General features: G+C 43.5%; 1 protein-coding gene across 2 annotated transcripts in view; it reads right to left on the bottom strand.

Moving 5' to 3' along the window:
• Positions 1–5,148: 5,148 nt before the first annotated feature.
• The window catches only part of NUP160 (nucleoporin 160), a 62,055-nt gene continuing 55,475 nt past the window's right edge, over positions 5,149–11,728 (bottom strand). For both annotated transcript variants that reach the window (XM_008270776.4, XM_070070349.1), the window contains exons 34-36: positions 9,856–9,981; positions 8,987–9,091; positions 5,149–6,423 (exon numbers count right to left, since the gene is read on the bottom strand). In XM_008270776.4, coding sequence (XP_008268998.1) covers positions 6,334–6,423; positions 8,987–9,091; positions 9,856–9,981 — 321 coding nt within the window. In that variant the 3' untranslated portion in view covers positions 5,149–6,333. The remainder of the gene's footprint in view (positions 6,424–8,986; positions 9,092–9,855; positions 9,982–11,728) is intronic.

Raw genomic sequence — 11,728 nt, 5'->3', positions numbered from 1 at the left:
GTTGGGGCGGTGGATTCTGTCCCAGTTGCTCCTCTTCCAGTCCAGCTCTCTGCCATGGCCCGGGAGTGCAGTGGAGGATGGCTCAAGTGCTTGGGCCCTGCACCCCATGGGAGACCAGGAGAAGTACCTGGCTCCTGCCATCCGATCAGCAGTGGAGGATGGCCCAAGTCCTTGGGCCCTGCACCCGCATTAGAGACTGGGAGGAAGCACCTGGCTCCTGGCTTCGGATCAGTGCAGCAATGGCCACTTGGGGGGGGTGAACCAATAGAAAAAGGAAGACCTTTCTCTCTGTCTCTCTCTCTCTCACTGTCTAACTCTGCCTGTCAAAAAAAAAAAAAAAAAATCCACTCTTAGCAAATTTTGAGCATTCACTGTATTAACATTTTCTTAAAAAGATTTATTTATTTGAAAGGCAGAGATGCAGAGAGAGAGGGACAAAGAGAGAGAGAGGGAGAGAGGTCATCCATCTGCTGGTCCATGTCCTAAATGGCCACAATGGCTGGGGCTGGGCCATGCTAAAGCAAGGAGCCAAGAGCCAAGAGCCAGGAGCTTCTTCCTGGTTTCCCAAATGGGTGCAGGGGCCCAAGCACTTGGGCATCTTCTGCTGCTTTGCCAGGCGCATTAGCAGGAAGCTGGATCAGAAGTGGAGCAGCTGGCACTCAAAATGGTGCCCATGGGATGCTGACGCTACAGGTGGCATCTTTACCTTCTATGCCACAGCACCAGCCCCTGTATATTATCCATAGTCAGCGTATTTGCATTGGATCCCAAAAAGTTAATCCTTTTATAACAACTTGTTAGCCCCAAGAATGGATTTAAACAAAACAGTTTATTTATTTGAAACAGAGTTAGGGAGAGAGAGAGGGAGAGGCACAAAGAGCAAGAGCTCTTCCATCTACTGGTTCACTCCCCAAATGGCTGCAACCAATGACTGGAGCTGGGTAAGGCCAGAGCCAGGAGCCCGGAGCTTCTTCTGCATCTCCCACATGGGTGCAGGGACACTTTATCAGGGGCTGGATTGGAAGCAGAGCAGCCAAGTTTTGAACTGGCATCCATTTGGGAGGCCAGCATCGCAGGTGGCAGCTTAAACTGGTATGTTATAATGCTGGTTCCCCAAGATGGATTTTAACACTTTAAAAATGTTAAAAAAACAAAACAAGAACGGGCATGCATTGTGACAGAGGGGATTAAGCTGCTGCTTGTGACACTGGAATCCCTGGGGGCTGGTGCTGTGGCACAATGGGTTAAAGCCCCAGCCTGCAGTGCCAGCATCCCATATGGGCGCCTGTTCTAGTCCCGGCTGCTCCTCTTTTGATCCAGCTCCCTGCTATTTCCTGGGAAGGCAATAGAAGATGGCCCAACTCCTTGGGCCCCTGCACCCACGTGGGAGACCTGGAAGAAGCTCCTGGCTCCTGGCTTCAGATTGGCACAGCTCCGGCCATTTTGTCCACCTGGGGGTGAACCAGCAGATGTAAGACCTCTCTCTGTCTATATCTCTCTCTGTAACTCTTTCAAAGAAATAAATCTTAAAAAAAAAAAAAAAAAAAAAAAAAAAAAGAGTGCTTGGTTCCAGTACCAGCTACAACCCAGCTGTCTATCAGTGCATACCCTGAGAGGCAGCAGGTGGTAACTCAAGTGTTTGGGCCCCTTCCACCAGTGTGGGACATGAAGATGGAGTTCTAGGGTCTGGGCTTTGGCCTGGGGCAGCCCTACTATTGGGGGAAGCTGGGGAGTGAATCGGGGGATGGAAGATCTTTGCCTCTCTCTGTTGCTCTGCCTTTCAAGTAGCTGAAAGTAAATGAATGGAAAAAAAAACAGAAAACATCTGACAGAGCCTATATGTAAATCACAAAACCTATGTTATTTATTATCTGACCCTATTCAGAAGTTTACTTACATCTAAGCGCAGATGGGGCAGATTTGATCAAAGTTACTCCCTTTACAAAGATTGGAATAAAAATTGGGCATGATCTTGATTTCCAGGAGCCTAAACACCTCTGCAATTACTGAGGCCTTTCTGGTAGTTGTCATGATGTTTCAGTAATACTACATTATTAGGGCTGGCATTTGACAAGTGGAACCTAGGAGGAGGAATCAGAAGAAACATGCATTTTCAATATTCAGCCATATTTGGTGGGCAATCTCTTTAATGCAGTATTTGCTGTTAATTTCAAAAGCTGACCTGGAATCCACCTGAAAGCTCTGGCTTTGTGAATCCCAACGGGAGGGCACCTGCAGAGGTGCAGTGTTCACAGGAGTCTCACCTTCAGTAGGGCAGGATGAACTTTTGTGGTTGTGACTAAAAAACTCATAGAAATTTTATCATTTATTCTCAACCCAAATTGAACAAACTTTGATACAATTCAGTTCTGTTTAATGGCCTGTGCTGTGGCATGGCGGGTAAAGCCACCACCTGCAGTGCCAGCATCCCATAAGGGCCCCGAGTTCTGACTGGTTTGATGAAATCACTGGTCATGGGTTTGGGATTCAGTCTCCACCCCTACACTCCTCCCAGGAGGCCAGACTCCTGCAAGGTTTTAACCCTCTAATCAAGTGGCTCGTGTTTCTGGTGACCAGTTCCAGTTCTGAAGCTAGTTAGGGGCTCACCAGGAGTCATCTTATTAGGATAAAAAATTCCTGTCACTCAGGAAATGCCAAAGGTTTTTGAAGCTCTGTGCCAGGAAGCAGGGACAAAGGCAGATATATTCTTTATTATACCACATTATTTAACTTTGTGTGTTTTATGGAAGCTCATTTAAACCATGAAGCCTCATTTACTGGATAAATATCTATTTTTAGTCATAGGTCATTTGAACAATTAAATTGACCTTTGGCTGAGTTCTAGGCCAAGAGAAAAAAGTTAATGACAAATAAATTATTTGTATCCTCTCTCCCTAATTTGGGAGAGAGGAAAAGGAATATCTATGATTTTAGGTACAACAGGAATGAGTAATTGGAAAAAATTTAAAACTTTCTAGAATATATACCATGTTCTAATGAAAAAAAAAATGGTATCAGGGTGAAGTAAACTAGCTTGTTATGTAGAATATGCTCAACGACAAACTTTTCCTTCCATTTGTTGACTTTTAAAATGTAAATTCCACCTTGATTTCCATTATCTTAAGTGAGAGGAACGTTGGTATCTGCAACAGAACTAAGAAAAGAGGTGGTCAAAAGCAGAATCCTTGGGATAGGCTCAGTCCTTAATTTCCATAGACTTCTACATCTTGCAACCAGTTTACAAATTTTGTTCTGCTAAATAAAATTTAGAGAAAGCCAGGGGTTTGGACTGAGCTCCCGCTAGGTTCCACAGACCAAACCTAAGAGTCAGGGATGCTAATATGTCAGGTCACCAAGCTGATGACTTTAGGGAAATCAGAATGAGCGGAACAGCCAAACCCCTTAACATAGCATAAGGAAGTCCTTTAGCATAAGGAAGTCCCCTCTGCTTTAACCCTTATCAGCAGTTTTGAAATGACCAATCTGCTTTTTGTCCTGTTTCTACTTTGTTCAGCTCCTCGCTGTCTATAAAGCCAACCGTCTCCAGAAGGCTCAGTTCATTAGAATACTCATTCTATATTTTGGAATGACAGGCTGCATAAGTCTAAAATGGCAATAAAGCCACTTAAGATCTTTCAATGAAATTGGCTCTAATCTTGTCTTTTTTTTTTTTTTTTTTTTTTTGATAGTTCTTTATCTGTAAAGTGTTCAGTGGAATTTTAGGCAATGCCACTGCCTGGACATGGGAGACAATGGAATGGCGTTTTCACCCGGAGGGAATCAGAGTGCAGAAGAGAGCTGCCCCAGAGGACTCTCAAAGGGCTGTGGCTCAGTGAGAGCTGGCAGTGACCCAACACTGCCGAGATGGCTTTGTGGAATAAATTATCTTTGCTGCAAAGTCACAAAAATCACAGTAATAAACTTGGTAAGAATGGTCAATATGAACTCAATGTGTCACTTATTCTAAAAACAGAAATGACACCTACTTTTATTATCATAGGTTGGCAAGCTAGGTATCAGCTATGTATCTTCTTTTAAAAATTTTTTACTTATTTGAAAGGCAGAGAGAGAGACTCCTATTTTGATTGGCTAGAAGGAAACTGGCTGAGAAGTAGAGGCAGGCGTTGGGAGAGGAATGGCTGTTGTGTAGTGGATTCAGCCACTGCTCGGGATGCCCTCAGCCTGCATTAGAGTTACAGTTCAAGTCCCAGGTACGCCATTTTGATCCTGCTTCCTGCTAATATGCCTGGGAAGTGGATGATGATGGCCCAAGTGACCTGGTTCCTGCTATTTACTGGGGACCTGGATGGAGTTCTGGGCTCCTGGCTCTGGCCTGACCCAGACCTGGCTGTTGCTGGCATTTGGGGAGTGCACCAGTGGAGGGAAGATCTTTCTCTCCTTCTGTCAGTCTTCCTTTCAAATAAACAAATAAATATTAAAAAGAAAAAAGTGGAGGTGGGCCTCAATTCCATGTATGCTAATATGGGATGCAGGTGTGCCAAGCAGAGGTTTAACTCGCTGTAACTAACACAAGGCCCGCTCAAAGGAAGGGAGCCTTTTTTTTTTTTTTTTTTTTTAAGGAAGGGAACTTTTTAACTAACACTTTGCAATCAGAAAATTGCCAGAATTGGAAAAAATAAGAAATGATGATGCTGTTATGGACTACTAAAGTGGCCCAGCAACCAAAAATGCAGACCCAGGGGCAGGTGTTTGTCCCAGTAGTTAGGACTTTATTAGTGGGTAGGAGCTCCATCTCTTGCATCAATCAATAAAAATAAATAAGTGATACAAAAAAATGTAGACCTAGATTCTACAAGAAAAGGAGTGGAAAGTGTGGGCACGTGGCACGTGCAGTATCCACAGGTTGGGTATCAAAGTGAGAACAAGATGAACAGAGGGCTGGGTTGGCCCCAGCGCAGGTTCTAGGCCTTGAACCAAAACAATAAGGACAAGAAAAGCTCCTCAGGGTCTTGTGAACTGCCACCAAGGAAACCACTGCTTTGACCAGCAACATAAATGGACAGGTTTCTGGGACAGGGCCAGCCCCTTTTGGCTTGTTGCTCTCCAGAGATGGCTTTGACTTTGGTTTTCACACTGGGTACGATCCATCAAGTTACTCCTGAAAACATTAAGGTACACATGAGGATGCACATTTTTTGAAATCTTTCTTTTGATAATACATGTGTATGTAGGACAAAAGAGCTTTCCTACTACAGTTGAAAAACCATAGGTTTAGAAAGCTGCGAGGGCAAGGGTTCTCCCAGTCCCTAATTGTACCAAATTCCTCACAGGAATCATGGCAAAGCGAAAACAAGAACGAACCTCAGCATTTATGAACAGCACCACAGAGAAATGCAACTGTTAAGTATATAATGTAGACATGGTATTGACAGTATAAAAATCTTAAAAATAAAAATGAAAAACTCAAGAAAAGCCAAATGGCATACAGCAAATAGTTTACAGATCTGTTTCTTGAAAGCAAAATTATAATATACAGAATAAAATCAGATTTTATTAATTTTCACTTTCCCAAAAATTTGTAGGCATGAATGCTTCTGAGTCTGACCAGTAAAGTTCATATTTTGGTCCAATATGTTATTAGAGTTCTGTCTTATCAAGTCCGGCTTGATTATCAGAGATCATAGAAGGTAACAGAGTTTACCTTGAAACCTGTTCTTATATAAATGATAGGTTTTTCAATGTTTTCTTAGCTAACAGTTCCTTAAATTTAGCCTCAGAACCAGATTAAAAATAAGGTATCTTCTTTAAATAGCTGGTCATCATTTTAGGTTTAATCTAGGCAAATTACTTATTTGAACATCATACAAAAACTTCACAATAAATAATGAAAAGATTATGCAAAATCATTAGCTTCTGTTTGCAATACAGAAAATACATGTCACTTCTAGACCAAAATAATCCCACTGAAATACAAAAAGTGATAGGGAAGAATGAAGATCTGCAGGGACTGCTTTTGGTAGTCAGCTTCAACAAACCAACAACCATCAGCTCTTCTGGAAAGTGAGTTTTAATTTGCAGATAAAGGATGTCTTCGGTAGTTTAAAAAAATATAAACTCTAAAAAAGCTTGTGAATCATATACAAAAGCAGCTGTTTGAGACCAAGGCTGAAAACCAGAAGTTGGGTTAGCACCACCAGCAAAGCACAGGATCCTCTGAGTGTCCCGCTCTCCTAACTTGCGCAGAATGCAGACTTGAATGCTGTACACATCATTTACAGTTAGAAAAATCGGCCTCGAGTGCAGGGTTCCTGTGGAGTAGTCTTAAGCCCTAGGAGGCACCAAGCGGTTACAAAAGCTAGGTAACAATCCAGATCACAAGTTCCGACGATACAATAAATCCCGGGTTGCCACGTCAACCTTTTGCTGGTAGTCCTCCAACTTGTCAAGTATCTTCTGGGACAGCTGTAAGAGGAAGAAAAGAATCATACAGAACAGCTGAAGGACTGAAAAAGAGGGATGCTGTTAATTACTTTGATTTAAATTTTTATTTTTTAAAAGATTTATTTATTTATTTGAGAGGCAGCGAGGTCTCGCACTCGCTGGTTCACTCCCCAAATAGCCACAACAGCTGGAGCTGAGCAATCTGAACCCAGATGCTGGGAGCTAGGAGCTTCCTCCAAGTCGCTCACGTGGGTGCAGGGGCCCAAGCACTTGGACCATCCTCTTGCTGTTTGCCCAGGCCACTAGCAGGGAGCTGGATTGGAAGTGGAACAGCTGGGACTAGAACTGGCATGCATATGGGATGCCGGCGCTGCAGGTGGAGGCTTAGCCTACTATGCCACAGTGCTGTCCCCCCAACTACACTGTTAACCACTCTGTTTCATGCATTCAATTTAGAAGTCTGCGCTGTGACTCTGCTAATAAAATTATCTACAATACTCCAATTTGGTTTTCTTTGGCAATTTTCTAGATATGCAAATCACACTAGTATTAATTTTTCAAAATTTCACACATCTTTTTTTTTTTTTTTTAAATTTTGTGTGCAGATTATTTATTTCTGCTACCTCCCACCAGGACTGTGCATCAGCAGGAAGCTGGAATTGGACGTGGAGCTGGAACTCAATCCCAGGCACTATAATATGGGCTGGAGGTGTGTGGTGGCAGCTTACCTACTGTACCAAATGCCCACCCCTTCACCAGTATTTTTTGTTTTAAAGGTTTTTTTATTTGAAAGGTACAGCGACAGAGACAGAGGAAGAAAAAGAAGAGAGATACTTTCCATCTACTAGTTTACTTTCCAAATAATCACAATAGCCAGGGCTGGACCAGGCTGAAGCCTGAAGCCTGGAACTGTATTCTGGTCTCCCACAAGGGTGGGAGGGAGCCAAGCATTGGGGCCATCTTCTGTTAGCAGAGAAGGGGAGCAGCTGGAACTCCAATCAGCACTCCAATATGGGATGCCAGTGTCACAGGCAGTGGTTCAACTTGCTGTGCCACAGCACCAGCCTTGATACCGCATTTTTAAGAAAAGCATTACTATCAGCATCAGAGAAGCTGTATCTGATTTAACTAGTTCTTAGTTGCAAAGTGAAATATGGGTTAATATTTTAGATAGTTTTAATTATTGGTTGGTAAATTGTTAGTCCAAAGTGATAGGAACTAATTTTCATGGCTGTCTTCCTTTTTTCCTCTTCCCTATTTTATTTGAAAGCCAGAGTTAGAGAGGCACAGGCAGAGAGAGGTCTCCCATCCACTGGTTCACTCCCCACATGGCTGCAATGGCCAGAGCTGGGCCGATCCAAAGCCAGGAAGGAGTCAGGAGCTTCCTCCAGGTCTCCCACATAGGTGCAGGGGTCCAAGGACCTGGGCCATCTTCCACTGCTTTCCCACGTCACAGCAGAAAGCTGGATTCGAAGTGGAGCAGCTGGGTCTCGAACCAGCGACCATATGGAACGGGCACTTGCAGGCGGCAGCTTTACCTGCGACGCCAGCATCCCACATGGGCGCCAATCTGAGTCCAGGCTGCTCCACTTTCAGTCCAGGCTAACGTGCCTGGGAAAGCAGTGGAAGATGGCCCAAATGCTTGGGCCCCTGCTACCCACATGGGAGACCCAGAAGCTTCTAGCTCCTGGCTTTAGCTTGGTCCAGCCCCAGCCTTGGCAGCCATTTGGAGAGTGAACCAGCAGATAGAAGATCTCTCTCTATGTAACTCTGCCTTTCAAATTAGAAGAAAAAAAAAAAAAAAAAAAAAAAAAAAGGAAAAACAGCTTAGAGGGTGGGCATTTAGCTCAGCAGTTAGCAGTTAAGATACCAGTTATGATGCCTGTGTCCCACAATGTCAAACACCTGGGTTCAATATCTGCCTCTGGCATCTGACTCCAGCTTCCTGCTGATGCAGACCTTGGGAGGCAGTGGTGATGGCTCAAATAGCTGGGTTCCCACCACTCACGTAGGAAACACATGTGGGACTGAATTCCCAGCTCTTAGCTACGCCTGGCGCAGTCCCAGTGATTGCAGGCCATTTGGTGGAATGAATTAGTGGGTGGGAGCCTTCTCTGTCTCTTTCAAATACATAGAAATTTAACAAAACATCCTACAAGACAGTTCTGGAAGAGAAACACACAGGAATATCAGGAACTTATATCCTGGTTCAACAAGTTTAAAATCATATTCAGTGATTTTCACTAACAATTCCTGGAGACATGCCATCTAGCTATCAAATAAGGAAATACTACTGTTTTTTCTTGTCAGACAAGCACATGAGTCCTGGCAAACGAGGCTGCACCTGCTGAGTTCCCTCAGGCCAGTGACAATTCATCAACCGTAGTTTAGGTGCCGCTGACTCTGTCTAGTCTCATGTACTCAGCTGCAAACCTCTTCTATTTATAAAGGGATTGGGACAGCGTGTCAAGGGCAGTAAATGGCTTTTACCTTCCCTTTAATCCTTGAGAACTGGAGATCAGGCTGTGAGGCGTCACTGCCAGTGCAGTAGCTTACAGAAGATGCCTGGTAAGAGTTTACTCACCGCAATGTTGTGACTGTTGGCGCTGTTCTCTCCCAGAGCCTGGAGAAGCTGATCAATGGAGGAGTAAGGCAGCCACACCATGGGGGCTGTTGCGGACAGTGGAAACTGAAAAGGAAGATCGACTATTTAAAAAAAAAAATCTGAAAGGTGCACCGCTTCTCCTAGGTAGTTACTTTTGTAGGACTCTAACAAAAATGCTTTCTGTTTTGTTGTAAGAAAAAATTGCACGTGTATGTGCGCACACACACATACTCAACTGGGTCTTCCCTTTTCTCAACTGGGAACTTGTCCTTTTCTTGGCCAAATCAAATATATTTTTAAATTTATGCCCTCAACAAAACCTCCTAAATTGTTAATCAATGATAGTGAAAACTGAATTTGAATTATCTGGAAAAAAAAAATTGGGAAAATTTCTGAATTCTTTCCTGAGAGTTTAAGTACTTGGCTCTGTAGCTAACTAGACTTATTTAAACTTGGCTCTTCTATTTACCATCTATGTGAGGTCTGGCAACTCACTGAACCTCTGAGTCTACTTCCTCATGAGGGTGGGGAGTACTGAAACAGCCCCTTACAGAGCTGCTGTCAGAAACCAGCAAGGAAACTCTGGTAGACTTAGCACAGTTCCTGTACTGTACAAAATACAAGTTTATTTTTATTTCTCTCTCTCCATCAAACCCTAACTAAAGCCATTCTTTTAATGGAGAAAATAAAATATATTCCATTTTAAAAATAGGGAACTACAGATTCCTTGAGTTCCAATATTTAGTTGTTAAGTTGAAACAGTAAAGGTTAGACACGCTAATATACAATTTCCTTCTAATCCTCATCTTAGTGTGTTAATTCAGAGGAGAACGTCTATACAGGCCTACCTCAATTCCAAAGTACTGATGTCCTTTTCCCAATACAGCATCCACGTATTCTGAGACTAAATCCACAGCTTCTTCTAAAAGGTCATAGTTCAAGTACAGACGAAGCAGTTCAGCAGCATCAACCTTCTGTAAAAAAATCGGTGTTGAGAATATACCTGGGGCCGGCATTGTGGGACAGTGGGTTAAAGCCCCAGTCCACAGTGCCAGCATCCCAAATGGGTGCCAGTTTGAGTTCCAGCTGCTCCACTTCTGATCCAGCTTTCTGCTATGGCCCGGGAAAGCAGCAGAAGATGGCCCAAGTCCTTTCGCCCCTACACCCACATGGGAGACCTGGAAGAAGCTCCTGGTTCCTACTTTGGGTCAGCTTAGCTCTGGCAGTTGTGGTCATTTGGGGAGTGAAACAGCAGATGGAAGACTTCTCTCTCTCTCACACCAGCATCCCATGTGGGCACTGGTTTGTATCCTGGCTGCTCCATTTTCAATCCCTGACAATGGTCTGGGAAAAGCAGAATATTCCCAAGTGTTTGGGACCCTGCTACCCACATGGGAGACTTGGATGAAGCTCCTGGCTCCTAGCTTTGGCCTGGTCCAGTCCCGGCCATTGCCATCATCTGAGGAGTGAACCAGTAGATGGAAGATCTCTCTCTTTATCTCTCTAACTCTGATTTTCTAAATAAATAAATCTTAAAAGACCTCTTTCTCTCTGTAACTCTGCCTTTCAAATAAATACATCCATTCATTCAGGGGAACAAGTAGAGTAGTTGTCAAATCCTACAACAGTGTTTAAGTCAGCATTGTCAAAATTGGGTTTTTGGACCATGCATTAGTTTCTCATTACTGTAACAAAATACCTTAGACAGGTTAACTTCATAGAAAAAAAATAAAAGATTTATTTAGCTCCTTTATTTATTTAGAATGCTGAGTATCTGATTCCCTTGCATTTGTAATTCTCAAAATAAATAAATGAGTGCCTGAGTTTACTCATTTCTATTGTAGGTTCCTAAGAGCCCAGTTAGCTCTAGGCATACTCTGAGGCTCCATCTGTTAAATGGCCTTTCCTTTATTTTGTCTTCTAAGACACACTTCAACTTCTCTCCACTTCAGTTTCCACATTAGTCAAGTCAACAAACTTTCCCAGAAATGCTGATAACTAAAGGGGCAATCTGTTCACGTTAATGTTCAGAATTGTATAAATGACAAACACAAAACAAGTCCAAGGAGTCACTCATTTTATATTTGTATTTAATTTGTATTTAACTGAGGATGACAGAAAGTGAAGGTGATCCAGAAACCATAGTTCTTAAACATAAGCATGCATCAAAATCAAATTAAGACGTTGTTTAGAGGTAGATTCCTGGCTCTGAGCCCCAGGTGATTTGATTTTGTAAGGCTGGGATGGGATTCAGGAACATACGTTTTTTAAGAAGCTTACTACCGTCCGGCGCCGCGGCTCACTAGGCTAATCTTCCGCTTTGCGGCGCCGGCACACCGGGTTCTAGTCCCGGTCGGGGCACCAGATTCTGTCCTGGTTGCCCCTCTTCCAGGCCAGCTCTCTGCTGTGGCCAGGGAGTGCAGTGGAGGATGGCCCAAGTGCTTAGGCCCTGCACTCCATGGGAGACCAGGAGAAGTACTTGGCTCCTGCCATCGGATCAGCGCGTGCGCCGGCCACTGGAGGGTGAACCAACGGCAAAGGAAGACCTTTCTCTCTCTCTCTCTGTCCACTCTGCCTGTCAAAAAACAAAACAAAACAAAAAAAAACAAAAACAACACTACAAAAAAAAAAAAAAGAAGCTTACTACCCAAATCATTCTGATGCAGAGGGTGTGCCTTTGCTTGGATATAGTTGGTCCCCCTAGGGTTCAAGTGTTGATGT

The sequence above is a fragment of the Oryctolagus cuniculus genome, chromosome 1 (genome assembly GCF_964237555.1).
Source record: "Oryctolagus cuniculus chromosome 1, mOryCun1.1, whole genome shotgun sequence".
NCBI classification, from domain to species: domain Eukaryota; kingdom Metazoa; phylum Chordata; class Mammalia; order Lagomorpha; family Leporidae; genus Oryctolagus; species Oryctolagus cuniculus.
Note: the sequence above shows the minus strand (reverse complement) of the source record. Positions and strands in the feature narration are given on the sequence as shown.